Source organism: Chaetodon auriga, chromosome 23 (genome assembly GCF_051107435.1).
Source record: "Chaetodon auriga isolate fChaAug3 chromosome 23, fChaAug3.hap1, whole genome shotgun sequence".
Lineage (NCBI taxonomy): Eukaryota > Metazoa > Chordata > Actinopteri > Chaetodontiformes > Chaetodontidae > Chaetodon > Chaetodon auriga.
The window spans coordinates 19,016,184-19,043,830 of record NC_135096.1 but is presented as its reverse complement, the minus strand read 5'-3'; the positions used below and the strand labels follow the sequence as shown (position 1 = coordinate 19,043,830).

The 27,647-nt window shown below is 44.7% G+C and overlaps 3 protein-coding genes across 14 annotated transcripts in view; 1 reads left to right on the top strand and 2 right to left on the bottom strand.

Moving 5' to 3' along the window:
- The window catches only part of LOC143315813 (NLR family CARD domain-containing protein 3-like), a 104,317-nt gene that overhangs the window by 57,292 nt on the left and 19,378 nt on the right, over positions 1-27,647 (bottom strand). The window lies entirely within an intron of this gene.
- LOC143315820 (uncharacterized) lies at positions 289-27,630 on the bottom strand. Of its 12 annotated transcripts, none has more exons than XM_076723309.1 (5): positions 15,193-16,693; positions 13,646-14,080; positions 3,546-3,615; positions 3,092-3,277; positions 289-1,360 (listed from the first exon to the last, which is right to left on the bottom strand). In XM_076723309.1, the coding sequence occupies exons 1-5, from the start codon at positions 15,248-15,250 to the stop codon at positions 1,264-1,266; spliced, it is 846 nt and encodes a 281-aa protein (XP_076579424.1). In that variant the 5' UTR covers positions 15,251-16,693; the 3' UTR covers positions 289-1,263. The 12 variants fall into 12 exon arrangements, 10 of the variants coding, with proteins under 10 accessions (XP_076579424.1, XP_076579418.1, XP_076579419.1 ...); XR_013076188.1 differs by lacking the exons at positions 289-1,360; positions 3,092-3,277; positions 3,546-3,615 and adding exons at positions 19,752-22,389; positions 26,198-26,632; positions 27,024-27,569 and having other exon boundaries at positions 13,987-14,080; positions 15,546-16,399; XM_076723307.1 differs by lacking the exons at positions 289-1,360; positions 3,092-3,277; positions 3,546-3,615 and adding exons at positions 21,995-22,389; positions 26,198-26,632; positions 27,024-27,569 and having other exon boundaries at positions 14,043-14,080; positions 16,299-16,399.
- On the top strand, positions 1,372-5,998 carry LOC143315826 (uncharacterized). Its single transcript, XM_076723329.1, has 2 exons — positions 1,372-2,240; positions 4,200-5,998. The coding sequence occupies exons 1-2, from the start codon at positions 2,069-2,071 to the stop codon at positions 5,996-5,998; spliced, it is 1,971 nt and encodes a 656-aa protein (XP_076579444.1). The 5' UTR covers positions 1,372-2,068.

Genomic DNA, 27,647 nt, shown 5'->3' with positions numbered 1-27,647 from the left:
CAGTGACTTTCAGCACCCGAGACCCAGAGGTTGTCATTTGAGTCAATAAGATATGTGTTTTTTGACAGACTGTAGTCTTAAACTCATGTTTGGTGTTGTCTGGTTATAATTGAGGTCATATTCATGTCTGTTGAAAATATATCTGAATATTAGCAAAGATTAAATATTAAATAAATCTGAAAACTTCATTGCCAAAACAATGTCATATTTACAGCTGCCCCTGAACGTCGATGAGTCAGATCATCAGTGGGAGAGCCCTCAGTAGACTGACATTATGATTATTAATAGTAATATTATTATTATTTATTTTAGACTTCTTGTCAGTCATTGTGCTTTACAATAACAGGCTAAAATCAAAAGATGTTTTCAAATTACACAGGAATAATATTTCCATGAGGCTTTGACCAGCCTGACTGGAGGGTCAGGCTGGTCAAAACCAAAGCAACAACTCCAAAAGCAAAAGGTAATCCACAGAAACGAGGCACAGAGTCCATAAATCCAAAAAACCAGCGAGGTTAGAAAACAAACCAAACCCGAAAACACAGAGAGAAGCTCAACAGTTAACTCGAGGGATGACGAACAAGGACCAGGTGAAAACGATCAGACACACAGGTAGGAAAACAGGAAGTAAAGCAAAACATGACACAAAAGGTGAACCTTCAACATATAACAGAAAATACAAAACCAAACAAACCAGATCCTCAGCAGACAGAACTGATCGCAGACACATTCACTGCTGGTTTGAGTCTGAGCAGACGTCCATGAACCTGCAGTCGTCCCTCCTCAGAATAAATGTTGAGATTTCAGTGTTTTCAGTTCATGACGCAGAGGATCAGGAGACGTCTTCCAAACAAAGAGCAGCTCGTGTCTTCAGGTCAAAGCCATGTTTGACTCTGTCCAGCTTGACTCTCAGCTGCTCGTCTCCTGGCGTGATTCTTGTGCGCAGACTGAAAGTTTCGTCCTCGTGTCTCAGCTCTTTCTCATTGAGGCTGTCTGATGCTCATATAACTCATGTACAAATCTGGACTTTAAAGTGTTTTTCTTCTCCACAGCGTGAGAAACATCACCGAGGAGGAAACACAAAGTCCAGCAGGAATCCCTGCTTTCTGACTGCTGTGAGGACGTGTCCCCTGATGTCCACTGGATGGCAGCAGCGTCTCACTGGACTCCAGCGTTTCTGCTGATCTTTGTGTTGGTTATTTTGTTTATTTTGTGTTAAGTTACGTGTAGAAAGACCTCGTGGAACGTTTATAAGTGATGAAGTCAATCTGCGGTGTGCATCTCCAGTCCAGCAGGTGGCGGTGAAGCTGCTTCACCAACGGCCATTAAAAGTCCAAGCAAAGAAAAAGACTGACGGCATCTGTAAGAAAGCATCCGGCGCGTTAGATGATTCAGTTTCAGCACAACGATACGAAGAGTAGCTTTCAGCAAGTTACAATTACGACTCGGTTCCCTTCGTCCAAACAAAAGAGTCGTTAAAAGAATCGGACTGATCGCGAGCGTAACATCTGTGACTAGCATGGGGTAGCGACACTTATGCTAACGTGCTAACTGCCTCCGTTCCGTATCACGTTGTTCTCATCAGATCCAGTCGCAGTGACCCAGCAGAGTCTGTATGTGTGGATAAACTTGTTGAAGTGGACTTAGTGTGAAACTTCCGAGATGATTCCCAGCAGACATATCTCCTGTTTGCCAACAATGCTACAGGAAGTTACCCTAGCCTGCTAACAGGAAGTAGACGGAGCCCGATCTCACGGTGCGAGTCGAAGTCGCGTCTACAGAGACCGAAGTGTATTTTTCACGGAGCCCAAATGTCCTCATAGAGCTGTCTGAATAGACTCTGTGCTGTCTCTTTTATTTGAAAATGTTTTCTATCCGAATAATCTGCTGCTGTCCTGCGAAGCTAATGATTCTTCTTCTTCTTCTTCTAATGAAGCTAACTTAGCTTGCTAGCTGGAAACAGACGGAGGCGAACGTCATGTAATTTAGCAGCTTAGCGCACATCAGAGAGAGCAGACAGTTTTTAACGGAGTGTGTCTGGAGGAGAAGTTGCTGTGAATCAGTGAAAATGTCTAAAGTCCAAACGCTGAGAGCTTTTGTCAAGCAACGACTGACTGCGGCTGCTGAAGAGATATTTGAGCTGTTTGAAAGAACGATAGCAGAGTACGAGGAGGAACTTTGTCGACAACGAAAACTACTGGACGCTGTTTTCCAGCCTGAAGTCCGGTTACACAGAGCAGGTTTGACTCTTTGCTGCTTATTCTCACTGCAAACTGCTGCAAAGCAGCAGAACTTGAGAGTTCGAGGCCTCTTTTGTCATATTTAGGTATGGAATTTTGTATTTTCGGGGGCAACGAGGACACAAGTTGAAACCTCGATTTTAATTCTATTTGAATAAACGAAACTGGTTTCGGTGTGAACACAACAAGCCAACACTCGACGATAATCCATCAGCCAAGACGACGTCCACCGCTGAACCGCCGAGCTGCGATACTAGTTAGTGGTCAACCGATAAGGGTTTTTCTATGGCCGATGTATAATCTCACTATCCGCAGACTGTAAGCGGAAAGGTTTTAGATTCGATCAGCTGTTGTTTAGGAAGCAAGAAAATGTTTTAAGACTGAGAAAATACGACAACAACTGAGGAGGTCTGTCAAACGTTTCTGCACAGAGTTTCGTTCAGGGCTGGAAACAACTTCTTCAGCACCTTCCCAAACTGTCACGCAGCATGTTTGGTGATTTTTTTTTTTTGTATTTGTGGACATTCTGAGTTAAATCGCCTTTGGCTGTTCAATACAAACATGTGACTATTCATCCTCATCATAAAATCCACCAGTGATGGTTTTGACCACATTAATGGAGTCGAATGCAACATGAACGCAGATTTCTGAGCATTCAGAAAAGCTGTATGTAATGTCAGATTTGAACACGTTGGGCTGCCGTACTGATACACGGGAATGACGAGGCGGGTGTCACTCCTGTCTCTCTGTTTGAGTCCAGCTCTCAGCCTCTTTTCATTTTGCGTTTAAAGACAACGTGCAAGTGAACAAACAAATGAAGCAATTTCATGTAAATTTGAACCTGAACTCACAGCTTCACCCCTGTCTGGTCCAGAACTGGTGTGGTGGACTTCACAGAGAACACGTGAGCACTTGGGGTTGTGTGCCCTGCTTCATGCCTGCAGGCACTCCACTTCATCAGCCTTCTTCCTTCTGTCGCAGTCAGACAGCTGGTTTGGAAAGTTTCCATCCCGCCATGCTGCTTCTCCGGCGTTCCTCTGAGTACGACATAGTTTACAACTGAAACGCTTTGACTGACAAAATACGGGTACCCTAAGTGGGCTCGGGGTCTTCTTGGCTGGTGACCCCAATGGTTGATTGTCGGGGGCAGTCCGAGCTGGCATTGTGTGAAAATGTGTATTTTCAGATGATTCAGTTTAGTGGTCCTGAACATATCTGGGTCATCTCTCTCTCTGAGTTTGGAATCAGCTAAATAGCAAACTTTCCATGAAGAGGGAAACCCTTTGATGAAGAGGAGTAGCTTACCTCTGCATCTTTGCTGAACTGGGTTGGAACAGGAAGGAGATGGAGCTGTGGTTGCTGCTGGCAGCGCTTTCTGCAATAAACAACAATGAACAATTACAATAAAGGTGAAGGTGTCCAAACGAACTGCTGAGGCAACACAAAACAAACTAAGCATTCAATAAGTTTCACACACAAATCCTTTGATAAGGACGTTTAGTTCGATATAACTCCGTCAGTTCAGTGGACCCTGTGAACTAAATAATTACGGTCAAAATGTCAGGCCCTGTGAATGCTAAACCCTGCACACATGATTGACAGCAGCACAGAAAAGCTGGAGAAAAACAGCAAAACGTCTTCTGGATGTTGTGAAGCAGTGAAACACTTTTCTGTCTTCAGCTGAAGTTTATCCGAACTCAGGACTTGTGGGTTTACATGTTCACAGAACACCAATATGGAATCACAGCTGCTGTGATCGCAGTCGTTTTTTGGCATTTCTGCTCTGACAAAATCCAAAGTTTGTGGTTTGTTTTAATTTGAAGTGATTTCCAGATTTGTTCTTCAAAATGTGCAACATGTCGTCACACACTGAAGGAAGCAGAGGTGTCAGTGGTTTCAATGCTAACAGGAAATGACGGTTTTCTAAAAGGTGTGTTTGTGTTTGATGCTCCTCCACAGACGTGCGGCTGCTGTCGGCGAGTCAAGAAGAGGATCCCCCTGAGCGGCAGGAGTGGAGCCCCAGTCTGGACCAGGAGGACCCAGCAGAGCTGCCACACATTAAAGAGGAACAGGAGGAACTGTGGACCAGTCAGGAGGGAGAGCAGCTTCCAGGGCCGGAGGAGGCCGACATCACCAAGTCCACATTCCCTCCTGTCCCTGTGAAGAGCGAAGAAGAGGATGAAGAGAAACCTCAGTCCTCACAGCTTCATCAGAGACACGCTGAAGACACGAAGACAGAAGCTGATGGAGAGGACTGTGGAGGACCAGAACCAGCCAGGAGCTCAGATCCAGACAGACATTTAGAACCAGACACTGACGACGAGACGTCTCAGTCCTCTGAACCTGAGAGTGGTGACAGCTGTGACTGGGAGGAGACCAGAGAAGTTCAGTCCACAAGCTCTGACCATAAGGGACATCAGCAGGAACACAATGAAATTGAAACAGGAGAGAAACCATTTAGTTGCTCAATTTGTGGGAAAAGATACAATCAGAAGAATTCCTTAATGACTCACATGAGACTTCATTCAGAGGGAAAACGTTTCAGCTGCTCAGTTTGTAAAAAAACATTTCAAAGGAGAACAAATGTCCTGAGGCACATGAGAGTCCACACAGGAGAGAAACCCTTTAGTTGTTCTGTCTGTGGTAAGGGATTTGCACAAAAGACACAAGTGAGTGAACACATGAGAATACACACAGGAGAGAAACCATTTAGTTGCTCAGTCTGCAGTAAAAGATTTATACAAAAGGTAAATCTGACACGCCACATGGCACTCCACACAGGGGAGAAACAATACAACTGCAGTGTATGTGACAAAGGCTTCACTTGGCTTTATCAGCTCAAAAACCATCACTGTATTGGCTTTCAGTCCTCACAGCTTCATCAAAGCCAAACTGGAGAGGACGGAGATGCAGAGAATTCGAAAACAGACGCCGTTAGAGAGGACTGTGGAAGACCTGAACGAGCCAGGAACTCAGATCCAGATCATCGTGTACAACCAGCCACCCATGACAAGATGTCTCACTCCTCTGAACCTGAGACTGATGACACTTGTGACTGGGAGGAGACCAGAGAAGCTCAGTCAGGTTTAAACCCTCTGCAGACCAATGAAGCACCTGTAAGTGATGTGAAATGTAACACTGGACAAACATCAGTCAGCTCCTCTGAATGTGTTTCAAGCTTTGACCACAAGGGACATCTGCTGAAAAACATTGTAATCCAAACAGGAGTGAAACCATTCAGTTGCTCAATTTGTGGTAGAAGATACCCCCGGAAGAAATCCTTAACAACTCACATGAGAATTCATGCAGACGGAAAACGTTTCAGCTGCTCATTCTGCAAAAAAACTTTTCGATGGAGAGGAGATGTTGTGAAGCACATGAGAATCCACACAGGAGAGAAACCCTTCAGTTGTTCTGTCTGTAATAAAGGATTTGCACAAAAGACACAAATGAGGCAACACATGAGAATTCACACAGGGGAGAAACCTTTCAGTTGCTCTTTCTGTGGTACAAGATTCGCACAGAGCTCAGGTTTGACGTCACACTTAACAATTCACACAGGTGAAAAACCTTTCACATGTTCAGTTTGTAAAACAACTTTCAGCCGGAGAAGCAATTTGTCCCAACACATGAGAGTGCATACTGGAGAGAAACCCTTCAGTTGTTCAGTTTGTGGTAAAGGATTTGCACAAAAAGGAACATTGAAACGACACTTGACAGTACATACAGGAGAAACCACTGAGTTGCAGTGTTTGTGACAGAAATAAAGGAAGCTGCAGAGATTCTTGTGGAGAATTTCTTCCAGCAGAATTGAAGTAATGAGGACAAGACGTGGCTTGTTTCATCTTAACAGCATTTGTTGTTTTCAGGATGTATGAATTAAACGACTTGATGTACCTCCCAATATCACAACTTCTTTCCAATTTAACAGACTCTGCTGGACTTGAATTGATCTCATTATGTGTAAAGCAGAAACAGTTGATTCTTAAACTTATACTGTATTTGTGTTATTTCAGACAGATCAACAAGTCTTTAGACAAAAAGCAGAGGGTCATATTTTTTAAGCCCGTTTGTTTCCAGCACTATGGATTTGTCTGTTGAGGGAGCTGTTGGTTGTTGTAATCGTTCTTCAGCTGAGTATCTTCATCCCAGGACTTGTGTGTATATATTTATTGCAGTTTTTTTTTCTAACAAGTGACCACCAAGACATAAAGAGGTTTTTAAAATGTGTGCATTTTGTTTCCATCAGGTTGCTTTGGATCAGATCATGAAATTGATTCATGCAGGTCGGGTTCAGGGAGGTTTAGCTGAGGTCTGTTTCAGAGTTCAAACTTTTGGACCAATGAAGACCCCTTCAGACGTCTTCAACCTGCAGTCGCTGCAGTTTCTGCATGTGTTCATTTGTAAAATGTCACTGAGACCCTGAGAGGGTGTCATGTCCATCACAGTCTGTCCTTGAGTCTTCCTGCAACTTTAAGTTTGACATTTCAGAGTGAAGCTTTAAAGCCTCATTTAAACTCCAGTAAACACTGACTTTAATGATCCGCTTGAAGTCATTTGGAAGAAATACATACATGATGATAACTTTGCTTGCAGGTCATTTTTGCCTGTAAAACAGCCTGTGAAGTGTTTGACTTGTTTCACAGATTTTTGAAATTCAAGATTAATTTTTCTGCAGCGACCGTCCTTCTGTCTTGTTTCAGGACGAAGATTCATTTTGAGAAGATTTCTGAAACAAGTTAATTATTTTCTTGTTATGGTATTCTCGCTGCTTCAGCACGTTTTCATTTGTTTGAAGAAAATGTTTTCAAAAGCTCAATAAATATTAATATATACAGTATATAATAAAGATATAAATAAAGTGTTTTTAAATGATGAATGTTCTGTTGCTTTATGATATGATTGATTTTTGATTCAACTGTAAATATTCGTGGATGAAGTCAAGTAAAAACTTGCAGATGTCTTCAACGCTGAAGCTAAAACAAGCAGTTTGTGGCTTTTTTAATATGTTTCCAATGATGAGAAAAAGGGTCATTGTCCACTGTGATGATGTTCATAAACTCCTCTAAGCGTATCTATTGTGACATAATAAACAGATGAATGGAAACAGAGGAAATGTTTGTGTGATTGTCAGCATACATCCGGCACTGTTCTCCTGACCTGTAAACCTTTCTGCTCACACATCAGTTAGTTCCATTCATTCTGATTGGTGCTTACATCCCACGACAGGCCGATGCTCACAGACCAAATACTGTGTGTGGACCAGATAAACCCGAAGGCCAGGATGTGGAGCAGAAACACATCAGGAAAGCACTCAGAACGTGTTGTTACTCAAACTGGCTGACTATTACTTTGTCAGCTAACTTCACAGAGAGGGAATCAGTGGAGCCTCAGACAACCTCAGAAAATTCAGAGGAATCCCTCAAAGCTGAAGGCAATAAAGGGACTAAATAGCTTGGTTTGTCAGAAGCAGATCCAGACCTTTTGAGGTCCTGGGTTTGAGGGTAGGGTTAGGGTAGACTTTCACCATTTGAATGCTGATGTCCAGAGGAAAGACTAAAACGCTTCAAGAGTGCTTCACTGTGTCAGCCAGGAAGCAGAATGCTGTGAAAGTTTCAAGGTGAGGGTTTGATTCCCAGGCAGGGAAGTCCAAAACCCTGAGGACAGAGTCAAGGTCTCTATGAGACAGAGTGTTCAACTGTTTGACCAAACAGCTCTGGGTGTTAAAGATCTAGGTGGGAGTTTTTGGTTGAAGGTTCGATCCTCATGAGGGCGTCCAAAGAAAAGAGTAAAGAACTTTCAGAAAGGAGGCTGGGTGTGTTCGACTGAATGACTCAAGCAAGAGAATTGAAAACGGGTCAGATTCTCAAGTGTCTCGATTATTTTTGAAGTGCAACACAGCGCAACTCACAACCTCCAGGAAATGGTTGAGCTGTCAGAACAGTTCAGGAGGAAGGAGGGCTTCTTGGAGAATCTGATTTTGCCAAAAAGGACACACCTGACTTCACAGGTTACAAACAAAACGTATGAAACAAGAACGAGCATGGACATGAACTTACGACCACGCTCTCAGGCTGTCTGGCTGCAGGCTCGGACCTGGCGGCAATCTGGCGGCTGGAGAACCGTTAGAGAGAGCAAGAATGAAGAGCGAGCACATGGAGAACCAGGGAATCCCCAAAGAACACAGACATTTTCCATTCATCTGTTTATTACGTCACTACAGATACAATTAAAGAGTTCATGAATCTGATCATCACGGCGGACGACCTTTATCTCTTCATTAGAAACACATGAAACATGACAGAAGTTGTTTTAGCTTCAGTGTTTGTTCACAGATAAATCATTTACAGTGAAGACGACAGATGACCTACAAATGAATTCTACTATTAAAACATTACAAACACTACAAAACGTTCACATAAATCAGCTGGAAACTACTCACTGACACCTGTACTACCCTTGACGTTTGAGTTAGTCATTGCTAATGATAAGTTATCATCATTTACTGTTTTACTGACAAATGACTTTGAGTCAAGTCAGGCAAGTAATTTAATTTAGAAATAATGAATCATGAAGACACATCATTCATTTATTCGCGAAAGGTTTCTCCCCTGAATGAACTTTCATGTGTGTCGACAAATGATGTCTGAGACTGAAACTGGCGTTACAGACGGAGCAGCTGAAAGGTTTTTCTCCTGTGTGGACTCTTAAGTGTGCCGTCAAAGCAGAGGGTTGTGAAAATCCTTTGCCACAAACAGAACAACTGAAGGGTTTCTCTCCTGTGTGGACTCTCATGTGTGTCACAACGTGTCCTCTCCATGGAAAAGTTTTCTTGCAGACTGAGCAGCTGAAAGGTTTCTCTCCTGTGTGAACTCTTAAATGTCGAGTCAAAGTTGAGCTTCGTGCGAATCCTTTACCACAGATGGAGCAATGCAACGGTTTCTCCCCTGTGTGGACTCTCATGTGTTGTCTTTGATGATCCTTTTGTGTGAATCTTTTACCACAAACAGAACAACTGAAAGGTTTCTCTCCTGTGTGAATCCTCATGTGTGTCACCACATGGACTCTCCACGGAAAAGTTTTCTTACAAACTGAGCAGCTGAAACGTTTTCCCTCTGAATGAAGTCTCATGTGATTCCTTAACGATTTCTTACGTTGGTATCTTTTCCCACAAACTGAGCAGCTGAACGGTTTCTCTCCTGTTTGGACTCCACTGTGGTCAAAGCCCGAAGCACATTCAGAGGAGCTGACTGATGTTTGTCCAGTGTTACATCTCACATCACTTACAGGTGCTTCATTGTTCTGCAGAGGGTTTAAACTTGACTGAGCTTCTCTGGTCTCCTCCCAGTCACAGCTGTCATCGGTCTCAGGGTCAAAGGACTGAGACGTCTCGTCGTCAGTGTCTGGTTCTAAATGTCTGTCTGGATCTGAGCTCCTGGCTGGTTCTGGTCCTCCACAGTCCTCTCCATCAGCTTCTGTCTCCGTGTCTTCAGCGTGTCTCTGATGAAGCTGTGAGGACTGAGGTTTCTCTTCATCCTCTTCTTCGCTCTTCACAGGGACAGGAGGGAATGTGGACTTGGTGATGTCGGCCTCCTCCGGCCCTGGAAGCTGCTCTCCCTCCTGACTGGTCCACAGTTCCTCCTGTTCCTCTTTAATGTGTGGCAGCTCTGCTGGGTCCTCCTGGTCCAGACTGGGGCTCCACTCCTGCCGCTCAGGGGGATCCTCTTCTTGACTCGCCGACAGCAGCCGGACGTCTGCGGAGGAGCATCAAACACAAACACGTCGGTGTTACGCAGTGATGGGACACACTCTGATTATTTTGCTTTTTGAAAAATAGAAATAAAACCCATTTAGCTCATGATACATTTTCATAACTTCGTCAGCTTGGTCAGTAATGAATGAAACGTGTGTGATAAATAACAGTGTGCTGGCCTCTGGAAAGAGGTTCTGCAGCATCCGGTGCAGGACTACCAGGTTCTGGAACAGCTTGCTCCCCCCCAGACCATCAGACTGCTGAACTCTACGGCCAGATCTGCTAAAGTTTTACATGTATAAAAACGTGTGGAAAAAAAAGTACAAACTGACTGACTGACAGTCGCACTAAGGGTTGAGTCTTTCAAAGACGCAAAATAGCACGTCTGCATCCAGTTAGTATGTCTGCTGCAATGAAAATGCAATATGGGGCCAAACAAAGAGAAAATGTAAATATATTGATTGAGCACCCCCAGCGTGATTTATCAAAGCTGAGCTGTTGGAGGAGCTCGGAGCGGATTTGGAGCCAGCCACGAGAAGGAGCCACGCAAAACCTGCAATGACAAAACTCCTGCAAGTTTCGATTTTTTAGCATTTGGGTCATTCCAGCGTACAGCGGCTGCTACAGCTGGGATCTCCCAGTCCCATTTTTCAGATGTGCTGTCTGAAGTCCTAAATGCCACGTCGAGCTGGATGGATGAGACCAAACAAGACTTTTTTGCAGTAGCTGGATTTCCCAGAGTTATCGGAGTGATTGACTGCACCCATGTGCAGCTTGTGCTCCCGCAGACACTGAGCATGTGGACAGACATCGCAAACGCACGCATTGATTGAATGTCAGTACATGACTCTTTCATTCTGAGAAACAGTTTTCTGTTTTCCAAGTTGCGACATGGCGAGTTTGGAGGTGGCTGGCTTGTCGGTGAGTCAATTTGTAAAATCTTTTGTAAAATAATTACATTAAAAACAAGAGCGTGTTTCATATTGATTCATATGTTTAAGGTGACAGTGCACACCCCCTACCTGTGTGTAGGGGGTATGGGAGCTGTTTGGTATGTGCATTTTTCTATTTTCATTCAATAATGCAGAAATACACCTTTATATTCATGTGATAAATTTTACAGCTGTTGTTTTAAACAGCTGTTTTCAGCCACATGTGTGACTGAAAGATAAAATCTGATGCAGCACAAAAACTGAAAATGCAACATAATCAGTGATGTTACTCATTTTGGAAACATCCATGACTGAGATCAGAGGGACAAGGGAACAAGTTGTCAAGAACTTTCTATGAAAAATAAGTCATTTTGTGTGTGTTTTTCAGTGATCACCTACGAAATTTAACAGGTTTGAATCCTGATTTTTTTTAAGATTTGGTCCTTTCGATCAGAACTGAAGTGGATGAACAGATATCTATTCATTTTTTACAGCTGTATGTTTTAGTGGCTGCTTTCAGCCACAAACCACATTGGGGGGGTAAATTTGCCAAAGCTGCATCATTGACTTTTAGAAAAATTCAAAATCATATTTCCAGAGTTTGCGTTAAAGTAAGAAATCTCCCCTAAAAATGGACGACCGTTCCCTCTGGTTAGTGTGACCCGACAAACTGAAGAGCATAGCATTGCAAAGTACAGCAAATCAACATTTATTGACAGACAGATGATTGAAATCACTTTCTAAATTCCAAACATTATCAAACCAAATACTCATTGAGGTCTAATTATGTTAAGCCCACAAAATCACTTTAAAGACACACTGCTCCAGTCAGAAAATGGATCAGACTGTAGTTGTAAAATTTATGGTGTAAAAAGAAAGAAAAACAGAGCAGCTCTTCATCATACAGCCCATTTTACACAACAGAAATATTCACGGCCAGTGTAAGAACTGGAACGTGACAGCTGAATGTATTATGTGTGCTTCCTGTTGCGCAGGTGGAACTTGCCCGCCGTGCACACCTGTCCTCCTCTCCGGTCCCCGGCTGCCGAGCTGCCGCTTCTCCACCTGGACTGAGGGCAGTCGCTGCCTGCATCCCGTCCTGCAGCCCTCTCGCCACAGAACTGATGGCCATCGTCAGGGCAGACACTGCGCTGACCATCTGTCTGCGGTGCATGGCGACGGCCTGAGTGTCGCGCCTCGCCGCCCGTGCCAACGATGACGCCGACTGTTTCTTTTGTCCCTGCAGCAGCTCCAGATCAATGTGCTCTGGGCCCTTTCGAGGTGCTGGGGGGGGGGGGGGGGGGTTGGACTTCTGATGAAGGTTCTACATGTAAAAAAGAAATGTTGTTGTTTTGGGTTTTGACTTGAAAGACAGCAAACTGTAACACAGGAGGTGCGTTCCTTTTTCACCGACTAAAGATCTTTCAGAAAGTGTGTTTGCACGGTGTGACGCTGCCGACCTCGTTCTGCTCTTTGGTCCAGCGTGTCGCAGCCGGCAGTTTCCTCGCAGAACATCAGCGGCACCTGTTCCTCAGTGCTGCTCAGAGGCTCCTCGTCCACTGTTCCCCCACCCGTTTTATTTGCAGACGTTTTATTGGACGCCAATTTGTCTTTTGTTCGTCTTCTGATGTCTTGTTTTCTTCTTTTCGCTTCACCCACTGTTTGCATTGTTTTGCCAACAGCGTTTAGTTTTCCACAGATTTCTTCCCATGGAGCGTTTCTTTGTCCGACGGGCAGCTGTCTTTGCTGTAGCTCACTCAAGTGTTTACTGGCTTCATCTACCAACAGCTCTAATTCCACAGGGTCGAATTTCACGTTGCACTTTCTTATCTCCAAACTCGCCATGCTGCAAACCATGAAACACTCAAAACCCTCATTTCAATAGGGCGTCCTCTGAGTAGATCAGAGGACAGAGACAGAGGACAAAGGGGTGAAACGGTCCAGACGACTGAGACGTAAGGAGACGAGGAGATACGGACAGTGCATGGTCAATGTGAGATGCTGGATGATAAAATGGATGAACTGGTGGCCCTGGTGAGGAATCAGAGGGACTTCCGTGACCCCTGACGCGGCGTTCTGGTTGGCCAGAGGCTCAGAGTAAAACGGAGCTCCTCCCCTTTCAGCTGAAGCAGAACTCTGACTTTTTTTTGAGCATGATCAGCATTTTATTTGCTATATTCTGCATTTTTTATCGTCACTCTTTAATTATTATTTTAGTTACCATTTGCACATTTTTACTGCTACTTTCAGGATTACAGTTGTGGAACCTTCTCAGTAGTTTGTAACGTTTCTTTTTCCTGGTTTTTTAAATCTTTTTAAGGATTTCATCCTTCTTTCCAGCCGTGTGTCTACATCCACTGATCATCACACATACAGATTTACTTCCTCATTCGACCACCTGTCTCCATCAGATTTATGGTTTAATGATCACAGTCAGGGTCGACCAACTAGCAGCCACATCTGATACTCAGCATCTTTACATTTACTGCATAATTCTTTCAAATCTGACTGCCGATAAAACAAAATCCTTTAAATTTGTGTTTCTTTGGCTCTGAAGCTGACGGAGGTGAAGCAGCAAAGATACTGGAGCTTCACCCTGAACCTGGAGGCAGCAGGTATCGCTGAACGTGCAGGAAACACAATCGTACGATTGATCAAATCTGACGATTTAAACAGTGATCAAATTAATGTAGTGGTGGAAAAAGTGGAACATTTTGTACCTGACTGAGCTTCTCTGGTCTCCTCCCAGTCACAGCTGTCATCGGTCTCAGGGTCAGAGGACGGAGACGTCTCGTCGTCAGTGTCTGGTTCTAAATGTCTGTCTGGATCTGAGCTCCTGGCTGGTTCTGGTCCTCCACAGTCCTCTCCATCAGTTTCTGTCTCCGTGTCTTCAGCGTGTCTCTGATGAAGCTGTGAGGACTGAGGTTTCTCTTCATCCTCTTCTTCGCTCTTCACAGGGACAGGAGGGAATGTGGACTTGGTGATGTCGGCCTCCTCCGGCCCTGGAAGCTGCTCTCCCTCCTGACTGGTCCACAGTTCCTCCTGTTCCTCTTTAATGTGTGGCAGCTCTGCTGGGTCCTCCTGGTCCAGACTGGGGCTCCACTCCTGCTGCTCAGGGGGATCCTCTTCTTGACTCGCCGACAGCAGCCGGACGTCTGTGGAGGAGCATCAAACACAAACACGTCGGTGTTACGCAGTGATGGGACACACTCTGATTTTGGTGTTGTGTGTTGAAACCAGGTTCACTGTCAGCACCTTCACCTCTGGACCAGAGTCCTGCACAGGTCCAATTTTCAAAACCCGTGCCCGCCCCCGCCCGTCAAAGAATGGACCCGTGTCCCGACCCGTGACCCATGATTACATGCACTAAATAGCCTACAACAGATGGTCTCTCACTTCAAAAAAAAAAAAACGTTTTATTTTTTCAAGCCTGTTTAAACACAAGATGACAGCAGCCTTCATTAACGCTCTCAGCGAAGTCTTACAGTAGTAGACTGACTAGTCACACACAGACGCACCACTATTTCATATTCACCGCTTGCTAACTTAGCTCGTGTCTCCTTCTCCATGCTATTTTTGTTGTTATTTCCGCGCGCGCACGCGCTGCTGCTGCTGCGTGTGTTTATGTACTGGAGGTCAGAGTGCGTGCTGCGCGATGCGCAGCGTCTTCGCTGTGTCATGCTGCTTGAAACTAGTGATTTTCATGACACAATAAAATGTTACCCGCCCGCTTTTGGTTCCGTTCCGCCCGTGCCCGTAAAATTATAAATGCATATTTTCCACCCGTTTGTACCCGTCAATTGCGGGTACCCGTCGGATATCCGTGGGTACCCGGCCCGTTGCAGGACTCTACTCTGGACCACCTGCAGGCTTTTACTTTCACAGCCTCAAGCTCTAAAACACAGAGCTCTGTGGGACTGAATGCATCTGAAGTTAAATCGTCACTGAAACGACACATTTACACAGAAATCGCTTAAAAGACTAATCAGATCATTGTTAGAGAGTTTCTAAAACTGTGCTGGTGGTCTGGAACGAGGAGAGGACAAGGAGGTGAACAAGGACCGAGGACGAAACCAACCAGGTGGTTTCCTGAGCACCTGTCCAACCTGTCCCACCGGAAGCCAAATTATTACTGAGAATTGAAATACTTTCTGATCACAGCCTGAACCTTATTATGACTCTGAATGCAATACTCTGACTTGTAGAGGAGTATTTCCACAGTATTAGTACTTTTTCAGTTTGCAGTCAGATATCAAAGAACACAAACCTGCTCTGTGTAACCGGACTTCAGGCTGGAAAACAGCGTCCAGCAGTTTTCGAGACATTTTCACTGATTCACAGCAACTTCTCCTCCAGACACACTCCGTTAAAAACTGTCTGCTCTCTCTGATGTGCGCTGTGCTGCTAAATTACATGACGTTCGCCTCCGTCTGTTTCCAGCTGGCAAGCTAAGTTAGCTTCATTAGCTTCGTAGGACAGCAGCAGATCATTCAGATGGAAAACATTTTCAGATAAAAGGGACAGCACAGAGTCTATTCAGACAGCTCTATGTGGACATTTGGACATTTGAGCTCCGTGAAAAGTACACTTTGTTTCTATCGAAGCTATTCCGACTCGCACCGTGAAGCCGGGCTCCGTCTTCTTCCTGCTAGCAGGCTAGGCTAACTTCCTGTAGCATTGTTGGCTAACAGGAGATGAGTCTGCGGTGAATAATCCCGGAAGTTCACACAAAGTCCACTTCAACAAGTTTATCCGCACATACAGACTCTGCTGGGTCACTGCGACTGAACCTGATGAGAACAACGTGATACGGAACTGAAGCAGTTAGCATGTTAGCCACGGGACGAACACTGGCTTCCGGTCCAATTTCTTCTTTGTTCTTCTGATGAATTTGCGGCAGACTAGACGCAGAAAGGCGTGTTGCTGCCCTCCACAGATCTTCATCGTCTTCTTTCTTCTTTTTCAGTGAAGAAAGTCTCTCCAGTTCTGGTTGGTTTGATGCTTCAGGAGCTTTTTAGCGTCACAGAATGTAAACAGCTGGAGTCCACATGCAGGATATGGCAATACTTCTTTCCTGATTTTCAAAATAAAAGTGACACATCTCGTTCAGAATGATAATGGTGGAAACACTCAGATCCTTTACTGAAGTCAATGACGAAATGCCACAAATTAAACAGCACAAAAGCGCGATAACATCAGAACGTCATTATCCAAACCAATGTGTGTATTTATGACCAGAGTTAACCCAAAGTGTAACAGCATCATCATACTCTGTGATATTCTGATGCACACGGCTGATAACAGCTCCTCTGACATTTACTAAACTTCCTGCCTCAACGCTCATAAAAAGTCCCTGATCCTGCTGCCTCAGACCTTCAGACGGGGAGCTCCAGATCTGAGGGGGTCCAGACTGGGGCTCCACTCCTGCTGCTCAGGGGGATCCTCTTCTTGACTCGCCGACAGCAGCCGGACGTCTGTGGAGGAGCATCAAACACAAACACACCTTTTAGAAAATGGTCATTTCCTGTTAGCGTTGAAACCACTGACACCTCTGCTTCCTTCATTTGAATATCTTGATCTTGAATTATCGGTGCTCATCATTTCACTGTATCGACCACCTAGACATTCATCAGCGTTCATGCAGGACTTCTCAGAGCTGATGGCACTTGGTGCAACATAAAGATGGCAGAGTCATCCTGAATGGAGACCCGAACATCCACATCAACACAAATGAGTCCAAAGTCGAGGAGCTCATGAACTTACTGGACAGCTTTGAACTTATCCCACCTGGAAATGAAGCCAGTCATCGGCATGGACTCATCCTGGACAGCAGGGTTCAACACTGACAGTGTCTCAGAGCCAGAATGAGCCATTTCTGAACATCACTGAGTGTTCCTTGATGCCAAACTAAACTTAACATAGACTAAAATGGAATTTCTGTCTCAAAGACGATTCCTTGATGGCAGGAGTGAAGTTTTGTTCCACTAAAGGCTGAAGAGGTGGACTGACAGAATGTCCTCGTGGTTAAACAACAGCAGCGTTAATAAAATGAAGAGAATCTGTGGAGCAACGGAGAGAAAAAGAGGAAAGCTGGACTCACAGTTCAGAACAGGAAAGGATCGCTTTTCCATTACAGAGAATTCTGGGAGCAATTGAGCAGCTGCTCAGTGCTGCCCTCACCTGTCCACAGGTGACTGCATCAAACTGAAGAACCTGCATCGTTCTCCAGTAACATCTCAGTCAGAGGCAGCGTTGCTGCTGATGTGAACACAGATGAGCTCAACAAGCCGTCAAGCAGATGGAATCATGGGAAAATTCACCTGTATCACATTAACTGAGCTCTCGTCCACCTCATGTGTCCACCCTGAACCCGCAGCACTTTAAATCAGCTGTTCAACAGAGTTTCAGGTCCTGAAGAAATCAACCGAGACAGCGAAGTCACTGACTTCAGGCCGAGATCCAACCGTCATTCATCAGAGAGCTTCTGGAAACGATGGTTTCAGTGCACATAATCTCTTTTCTTAAAGAAAATAAGATCAGGCCGAATTTCAGTCAGACTTCAGAACAAACAGCTCTGAAACTGATCTGTTGGACCTCAGTTTGAAACGACTCATGATGATATCGGAATCGATCGTCTTGAACAGTCGTCGGTCTTCGTGGCTGAGTGTTAAACTGGTTTCACACAAACGTCCAAGGCTCAAAGTTGGGCGTCAGTCTTGGAGATCATGTGTTTGACAAACATGACGTCTGTTTCGGGGGAAATGCTGCTTAATAATCTGTGAAATTCACTCCCTGGATTTAATCTGAGGTTTCAGTCTTGGTGCTCTCCAACATTCAGATCGAAGCTTCAAGTCCTAACAAGGTGACCAAGACCTTATTTTCCACCTGAGAAACAGCTGAAGAACGAGGAGCTCAAGCTGAAACATGTACAGCAGTAAAACACATGAAAGCAGCAGGAATATGAACGATGGGTTTAATCCTGACTGATGGAAAACATTTTCAAATACAGGGGACAGCACAGAGTCTATTCAGACAGCTCTGTCTGGACATTTTGAGCTCCGTGAAAAATACACTTCCGTCTCTGTCGAAGCTACTCCGACTCACAGTGACGCCAGGCTCCGTCGACTTCCTGCTAGCAAGCTAGGCTAACTTCCTGTAGCATTGTTGGCTAACAGGAGCTGAGACTGCGGTGAATTATCCCGGAAGTTAACGCAAAGTCCACTTCAACAAGTTTATCCACACATACAGACTCTGCTGGGTCACTGCGACTGAACCTGATGAGAACAACGTGACACAAAACGTGAAGAAATTAGCATGTTAGCCACAAGAGATACACTTACTTCCGGCACGACTACTTCTCCTTTTCTTGGTGGTTGCCAGCTTTCAGATGCAGTAGCGCCACCCATTGATGTACCCTCTCTCGGACACATCAAGAGAAATGCAACCTGAACTTCAAATACCATCAACATTATAAAATAACTAAAAAGGAGCAAATAAAGCAAAAATAAATTAACGCTAATATTTTTCAAATTCTTTTCATTCATCTTCATCTTAAACGTCTCTGTCTGAGTTGTACTTCTGGCATTACAATAAAACATTGTCCAGTTTCTTCCTCTCTAAAACTTTCCAAACACATAGAGAGAACAGTTTTGACCAGAGTCGACCTTCTCTCATCTTGAATGACCCCGTCTTCGGAGAACAGCGGTCCTTCACGGTGCATATTGAGACACCTGGCACTGATGGAAATTAAGTTGAAATGAGTCAAATCAGAGCATAAACAAAAACCCCTCAACTACAACGAATCTCGAAATAAATCAAAGACAAGTGAAGAGAAACATTCCTCTATTTTCCTGACAAGTCCACAATTGTACAACCTCAAACTAGTGATTTCCATATCAACATGTCAACTGTTCAACACTGAATCAACATTGAGTCACCAGATCACACAAACAGATCCACAGCAGCTGCAGACGATGATGATCAGGAAGAAAAAGAAAAACAGCTCTGAGGGAAGATTTTCGGTGGTGTGACAAAATGAGCGGAACAGTAAACAACACACTCACAAACATGCGCTTGCTCTGCATGTTCGTGTCGAAACAAACGTGGTCCCAGACGCATGTACGACACACCTGCACACACCGACACACACGCTCTTTTTGCTAAAATCTCAGAAAACATACAATGAAAGGCCTCGAGGGAGCTTCCTTCAGGAAAGACATGGTTCATTGTCCTCTGGGTGCTCTGGCAACCCATAAATGCCCAAGCTCAACTGTCTTTCTCGATGTTCGTATTCAACCAAATCAGCATTCAGCTTCTCGACCTTCCAGGGTGGGGCCGGTGGAGTTTGGAGGGCAGCGATGACGCTGTTTCTCTGTTTTCTAGCATGTCCAGCCTCGGGACATCCGGGTTCGCACATCCGTGAGCTTCTCCACAACAGAAGAAAGGGCGAATGTCTGTGAAACATCTTGTTTGGTCCTCAGACAACGTCTGGAGGAGCTCAGAGTCACAGCGTCGGGTGTCGGTTCATGTCGTGGCATCCGAGGCATTGCAAGAGGTCCCACATGCAACGTCCTGCTGCCACAAATCCTCATGAGAGAACCAAATGTGGATGAATGTGACGCTGAAAACAGTCCCAGACGAATGCATAGTGTGCTCCTGTTTGGTTGGTAAAAACTACGGTGAGCAGCTGTTTGAGGAAATGACTGAAGCATTAAAATGGTGTCACGACAGGAAGTCAAAGTTTTCAGAGACAGACAAGCTCCACGTGATCTGTTGACAAGAACAAATATTATGAATGAATAATGAAATAAAATGAATATTATTTACCTCATCTTGTAACTCTGAGTCATCAAGTCTTCAGTAAACAGTCTGTTCATGGTTGAAAAACACGTTGGACACAATTATTTCATTGAAGTCTAGTGCAATCAACACAAGCTCATGAGAGGAAACTGAATTAGAAATGACCTTTGTCACTGGGAGGACGGTCAACTCATTTAATTCAAAAATCCCAAAAACAACAAATGTTGACCGTAGTTGCTGCATAGGAGACATACAAAATCAGGTCATACATGTATGACGAAAAAAGGACAATAATCTGGAAACAAAGACTGTCTGCACTAAGTCTTGTCCCCAGTACTTTCAACCTGCTGGAGGACACTGTCTCAAGAAGCGTCTCTGCAGCTTCTGTTACTTCTGCTGCTGCTCTCACCAGCACACTTGTGTTTTTTGATCCGAGAGAGCCGAGTGAATCCTTTATCACAAACGCTGCAGCTGAATGGTTTTCCCCCCGTGTGGACAATCAAGTGTTGCGTCAGATTTGCCTTTTGTGCAAATGCTTTAAAACAGACAGAACAAGTGAAGGGTTTCTCTCCGGTGTGGACAGTCGAGTGTCGTCTCAGATGCTCCTTTTGTGTGAATCTGATGCCACAAACAGAACAACTGAAGGGTTTCTCTCCTGTGTGGATTCTCATGTGTGTCAAAACATTTCCTCTCTGCTGAAAAGTTTTCTGACAAACTGAGCAGCTGAAACTTTTTGCTTCTGAATGAAGTCTCATGTGAGTCATTAAGGATTTCTTCCCCGGGTATCTTTTCCCACAAACTGTGCAAGTAAACGATTTCTCTGCTGTTTGGATTCCAATGTTTTTCTGCAGATGTTCCTTGTGGTCAAAGCCTGAAGCACATTCAGAGGAGCTGACTGATGTTTGTCCAGTGTTACATTTCACATCACTTACAGGTGCTTCATTGTTCTGCAGAGGGTTTAAACCTGACTGAGCTTCTCTGGTCTCCTCCCAGTCACAGCTGTCATCAGTCTCAGGTTCAGTTGACTGAGACGTCTTGTCATGAGTAGCTGGTTGTACATGACTGCCTGGTTTTCCACAGTCCTCTTCATCAGCTCCGGTTTTCAAGCTGTCTGCATCTCTGTCCTCTTCTGTTGGGCTTTGATGAAGCTGTGAGGACTGAAGACCAGGACACTGATGGATTTTGAGCTGGGACTGCCAAGTGAACCTTTTGCCACAAACGCTGCAGCTGTATCTTTTCTCCCCCGTGTGGAGGGCCATGTGGTACATCAGGTTTCCCTTTTGGATGAATCTTTTACTGCAAACTGAACAACTGAAGGGTTTCTCTCCTGTGTGGATTCTCATGTGCATCACAAAGTCTCCCTTCCACGGGAAAGCCTTTTTACAAACTGAGCAGCTGAAACATGTCCCTTCTGAATGAAGTCTCATGTGAGTCGTTAAGGATTTCTTCCAGAGGTATCCTTTACCACAAATTGAGCAACTAAATGATGTCACTCCCGTCTGGATTCCAATGTTTTTCTGCAGATGTTCCTTGTGGCCAAAGCTTGAAGCACATTCAGAGGAGCTGACTGATGTTTGTCCAGTGTTACATTTCACATCACTTACAGGTGCTTCATTGTTCTGCAGAGGGTTTAAACCTGACTGAGCTTCTCTGGTCTCCTCCCAGTCACAGCTGTCATCAGTCTCAGGGTCAGAGGAGTGAGACGTCTTGTCGTCAGTGTCTGGTTCTAAATGTCTGTCTGGATCTGAGCTCCTGGCTGGTTCTGGTCCTCCACAGTCCTCTCCATTGACATCAGTTTTCAATTTGTCTGTATCTCTGTTTCCTTCAGTTTGGCTTTGACTAAGCTGTGAGGACTGAGGACCAACACACTTGTGGTTTTTGAGCTGATAGAGCCAAGTGAATCTTTTTCCACACACGCTGCAGCTGCATCGTTTCTCCCCTGTGTGACGAGCCATGTGGTGTGTCAGATGGACCTTTTGAATAAATCTTTTATTGCAAAGTGAACAATTAAATAGTTTCTCTCCTGTGTGGAGTGCCATGTGATGCGTCAGGTTTACCTTCTGTATAAATCTTTTACTGCAAACTGAGCAACTATGTGGTTTCTCTCCTGTGTGAATTCTCACGTGTCTCTTTAAATTTGAGTTTTGGCTGAATCGTTTACCACACTCTGAGCAGCTGAATGATTTCTCACAAGTTTTACATTCACTGTTATTTTTCAGAAGGCTTAAACATGACTGAGCTTCACTGCTCTTCTTCCAATCATCACTGACCTTTGTCTCAAGTTTAGAGGAGTGTGATGTGTTGGAACAAGTAGCTGGTTGTAAAGAACTGGCTGGATCTGAGCTCCTGGCTGGTTCTGGTCCTCCACAGTCCTCTCCATCAGCTTCTGTCTCCGTGTCTTCAGCGTGTCTCTGATGAAGCTGTGAGGACTGAGGTTTCTCTTCATCCTCTTCTTCGCTCTTCACAGGGACAGGAGGGAATGTGGACTTGGTGATGTCGGCCTCCTCCGGCCCTGGAAGCTGCTCTCCCTCCTGACTGGTCCACAGTTCCTCCTGTTCCTCTTTAATGTGTGGCAGCTCTGCTGGGTCCTCCTGGTCCAGACTGGGGCTCCACTCCTGCTGCTCAGGGGGATCCTCTTCTTGACTCGCCGACAGCAGCCGGACGTCTGTGGAGGAGCATTAAACACAAACACACCTTTTAGAAAACCGTCATTTCCTGTTAGCACTGAAACCACTGACACCTCTGCTTCCTTCAGTTTGGCTAAAGGTTGATCAGAGGCAGTGTCAGCTTACAAACTGATCCTGTGTCAATAAGACCATCTCCAAATATACTCATGAACACACACGTTTTTATAGCCAAATGTATTTATGTCAAAAGTGACATTTTTCTTGTCTACTCAACAAACTGTGCTGTAGTCAGTGCCGTCAAACAAACGTTTTAATAGTTTTAATGTCTTTACCGCAAAGCTCAGAATGCATTGCTGTTGAGAGTGAGTTTGGGTTTTTGAGGAATGTGAGCTGGACTTGTCCCTTTAATGTTCACACCAAGAAAAAAAAAGCATGTAAAAATCATTTTTTTGTAGTTTTTATGTTATTGGGGCACTAATAAGAAGAATCCTTTTTTTTTTTTTTAACAGACACCCCAGTTTTTTAAATATAGGCCTCTACCAAATGGTTGAGATGCCCTTGATGGTAAAAGTCCTAGTACACAATGTTAAATGTATAATTACAATTATATCATTTCATACCTACAATACAAAAAAGACAGTAGAAAATGTAAAATTGCTGGAAAACAAGTCATGTCAAGTAAATTTTATTTTATCAAAACAACTTCACTTCCATTGTTTTTTTTACATAAAATTCTGAAACTTTAAATGACACAACTGGACTGTCAAAAACATCTGGGGCCTTTATGTATTTCTCCCTCTCAAAATCACAAAAAAGTGCCCACAGGAACTCGTCCTGCAGCACTTCTCAACTGTGCTGCGACACCCTTGACACACCCTTTGGGGAGAGGCTGCACCGCCTCCGACTGTCAGTGTGAAGTGGCCAATGTCCATAGCTGTCCTAGCGCACATCTGGTTCTGGTTGTGGTCGTGGGGGTCTCGGGTGGAGGCGCTTCTTCTCACAGGGCATCTTTGGGGGAGAGGCAGAGGATGGTCAGCCAACTCTGGGTGCTGGCTTGTTGAATTGTTTGAGTGTGAGCCACAGCCAGGAGAAACCTTCTGAGAGCCACTGGTTTTTCCTTCAGTTGGCCACAGTCCCTGTTGTAGACCAGCCAGGAATTGGAGATGCACAGGTCAGGGGTGTATCCAAACAGGGGGATGAACCATCGTTGTGACTTGGCTGGGGTCTCATGCAGGTGAACCAGCATGTCAGAGAGATCAATGCCACCTGTATGCTGATTATAGGCAGGAATGAGTGACGGGCATGGAACGGCAGTCTCCGCTTTGTCGTCTTTGCTCCACCGTTAAACTTTTGAAAGAGGCATGATCCCACAGGCACTGCTCAGGAGGGTGACACATTTGTTGTCATACCATTTGACTGCAAGTACCCCTTCAGCAGACTTGTAATCAAGAGATCCACGTCCTCTCTCCATCAGCTCTTTGTCTTCTATCAAGCAAGCTCCACCGATGTGGTTTGATCAGACAGTGCCGATTCACTTGATACCCAGATTTGAGTGCAGGCTCAGGACCAGGTCGAAACTGGTGAAGTAGGTGTCACAGACGACAACTGAAAGCTTTGCTGTGTAATGGTTTTGGAGAACGTTGTCATCACTTTGGTCCCAAGAGGCAGCTCCTGCTCTTCCTCACTTAGATCAACATTGTTTTTGTTTCTAATTTGCATGCACTTCTTATACTAATCTTTACTGATGCTGCTGTATTCTGGAATTTCCCCTAACGGGACAAATAAAGGAATATTAAATTGAATTGAATTGAATTGAATTGAATTGAATTGAATTGTTTGAAGAATGTGGACGGCCCTCGATAGAGCAGCAGATCGTGGACGATGCCAGACGAACTGGCACGGCAGAATGCCTTGAAAGCCCCACTTGTCAGGTTTATTGGTGATGTATTGGTGGAGAGTGCCAGCCCTTGTGCCTTCATATGACACCATTACTTGATCCATGCTGTGCTTGTAAGTGGATGGGATGAGGAGACGCTGCGTACGAAGCATCTTGAAAAGGGGCCGGACTTTGTAAAATTGGTCAGGGTTGCCATCACACTGCTGATTATCACTGAAGTGAATGTAGCAGCGTAACAGCATGAACCTCCTCTTCGGCATGACATCAAGTTGAAACGTGAATCGGGGGGCCAGTTGTCCTCCATGGCGGGAATGTTGAAAACACCCATGAAAAGTACTATAGCCAGGAAATCTTCAATCTCACCAGGGTTCATCTTGATTCTCCAACTCCTGGGCAGAGTACAGATTGGTGTGGTGAGCAATATCTTGGATCATCTCATCAGTGAAGAGCATTTTAAAGTACTGGAAGGGCGTCTTCACAGCATAAGGGGTACAAAACTTGAGTCAGGAACCTGGAATTCATCAATGTCAACATGCTTCCAGATGCTCCTGGTCTCTTTTCCTTTCCGGTCCTTTTCTTCTTCTTTGAGCCTGGGGGTGACAGGGTGTCATCCAGCTCTTCCATGTTGACTGTCTTTAGGGTGTTTTTCCCTTTTTCTTCTTGTTGAGGGCATTTCCTCCTCATCCATAGATTCAAAGGCAGATAATCAGGACCCCCTATTGTGTCATCATCATCACTCAGATCAGCCTCAGAGTCTTGAGGATCTTCTGGTACAAGGGCCGGGAAACTCATGGCCTTGAGCCATAAAATGATTTAACATCCATCTATTATTTGTAAAACACAGGGACAGATGGGGAAAAAAAGGAATTATGTACGATTATGTATAAATGTCAGCCTGTCTGTCAGACAATTACAAAAATCACACATATGAAACAATTTCAGTAAAATGACGCAATAAACGTAATATATTAACAACAGTGCATGAACAGAAGTGTTTTTATTCCATAGAAAACAGTCAATTTTAATGAGACGAGCATAACTTCACCAAACTGTTACCAAACCGTTGAGACGTCACTCCATGTCCAGGTTTACCAGAAAGTGACACCTCAACCGTTTGATAAAGCATGTTTTAAAAAACGATTTGACCCTTCGGAGACATTTTTGTGTCGCATCAAGTTCCAATATTCGGTTGAGTAACGTGTTCGATAATATCGTATGTAGAAAAAACTAAGCTTACCTTTAAAATTTTAGCCAAAAATAGTCCACGTCAGGAGCGATTGTTCAGTTTCCAACGTGCTGGGAGCAGACTGAGTGAGAAGGCTTGCTATCCAAAAGAAGGGTGACCTCTAGTGGATGTTTTTAGCATAGCACACCTCAACCAAACGCTCGAGATGGCTCAATAAGGCCAAGTTCAGTTCAACACATTTTTCAATGAGAGACAGTGACTATTAAAGGGCCGTGACACTTACCTGCATCACACTGATGCAAGGATTCCACTGTACCTTCACAGTACTTTTACTGTTTACTACCTGTTAAACGGTTTAAACATCATCGTGTAATTCATGTGCACCACCTGTCTACATCCACTGATCATCACACATACAGATTTACTTCCTCATTCGACCACCTGTCTCCATCAGATTTATGGTTTAATGATCACAGTCAGGGTCGACCAACTAGCAGCCACATCTGATACTCAGCATCTTTACATTTACTGCATAATTCTTTCAAATCTGACTGCCGATAAAACAAAATCCTTTAAATTTGTGTTTCTTTGGCTCTGAAGCTGACGGAGGTGAAGCAGCAAAGATACTGGAGCTTCACCCTGAACCTGGAGGCAGCAGGTATCGCTGAACGTGCAGGAAACACAATCGTACGATTGATCAAATCTGACGATTTAAACAGTGATCAAATTAATGTAGTGGTGGAAAAAGTGGAACATTTTGTACCTGACTGAGCTTCTCTGGTCTCCTCCCAGTCACAGCTGTCATCGGTCTCAGGGTCAGAGGACTGAGACGTCTCGTCGTCAGTGTCTGGTTCTAAATGTCTGTCTGGATCTGAGCTCCTGGCTGCTTCTGGTCCTCCACAGTCCTCTCCATCAGCTTCTGTCTCCGTGTCTTCAGCGTGTCTCTGATGAAGCTGTGAGGACTGAGGTTTCTCTTCATCCTCTTCTTCGCTCTTCACAGGGACAGGAGGGAATGTGGACTTGGTGATGTCGGCCTCCTCCGGCCCTGGAAGCTGCTCTCCCTCCTGACTGGTCCACAGTTCCTCCTGTTCCTCTTTAATGTGTGGCAGCTCTGCTGGGTCCTCCTGGTCCAGACTGGGGCTCCACTCCTGCCGCTCAGGGGGATCCTCTTCTTGACTCGCCGACAGCAGCCGGACGTCTGTGGAGGAGCATCATATACAAACACGTCGGTGTTACGCAGTGATGGGACACACTCTGATTTTGGTGTTGTGTGTTGAAACCAGGTTCACTGTCAGCACCTTCACCTCTGGACCACCTGCAGGCTTTTACTTTCACAGCCTCAAGCTCTAAAACACAGAGCTCTGTGGGACTGAATGCATCAGAGGTGGTTTCCTGAGCACCTGTCCAACCTGTCCCACCGGAAGCCAAATTATTACTGAGAATTGAAATACTTTCTGATCACAGCCTGAACCTTATTATGACTCTGAATGCAATACTCTGACTTGTAGAGGAGTATTTCCACAGTGTGTATTAGTACATTACATTTGAATACTTTTTCAGTTTGCAGTCAGATATCAAAGAACACAAACCTGCTCTGTGTAACCGGACTTCAGGCTGGAAAACAGCGTCCAGCAGTTTTCGAGACATTTTCACTGATTCACAGCAACTTCTCCTCCAGACACACTCGGTTAAAAACTGTCTGCTCTCTCTGATGTGCGCTGTGCTGCTAAATTACATGACGTTCGCCTCCGTCTGTTTCCAGCTGGCAAGCTAAGTTAGCTTCATTAGCTTCGTAGGACAGCAGCAGATCATTCAGATGGAAAACATTTTCAGATAAAAGGGACAGCACAGAGTCTATTCAGACAGCTCTATGTGGACATTTGGGCTCCGTGAAAAATACACTTCAGTCTCTCTTGAAGCTACTCCCACTCGCACCGTGACGCCGGGCTCCGTCTTCTTCCTGCTAGCAAGCTAGGCTAACTTCCTGTAGCATTGTTGGCTAACAGGAGATGAGTCTGCGGTGAAACATCCCGAAATGTCACACAAAGTCCACTTCAACAAGTTTATCCACACATACAGACTCTGCTGGGTCACTGCGACCGAATCTGATGAGAACATCAAACGCAGCGGAAAAATTTCGCATGCTACCCACAGGAAGTACAATTGCTTCCAGTTACGCTTCAATGCTGATTTTCAGTGACCAGACATCTATT

Excerpts from the sequence above, each read along its gene's own strand:
- LOC143315820 (XM_076723298.1), bottom strand. The coding sequence starts at position 27,081 with ATGTCTCGAAAACTGCTGGACGCTGTTTTCCAGCCTGAAGTCCGGTTA. Across the intron at positions 26,633-27,023 it reads AGTCCGGTTACACAGAGCAG|ACGTCCGGCTGCTGTCGGCG; the intron begins GTTTGTGTTCTT and ends GCTCCTCCACAG. Across the intron at positions 22,390-26,197 it reads GACCAGAGAAGCTCAGTCAG|ACGTCCGGCTGCTGTCGGCG; the intron begins GTACAAAATGTT and ends GCTCCTCCACAG.
- LOC143315826 (XM_076723329.1), top strand. The coding sequence starts at position 2,069 with ATGTCTAAAGTCCAAACGCTGAGAGCTTTTGTCAAGCAACGACTGACT. Across the intron at positions 2,241-4,199 it reads AGTCCGGTTACACAGAGCAG|ACGTGCGGCTGCTGTCGGCG; the intron begins GTTTGACTCTTT and ends GCTCCTCCACAG.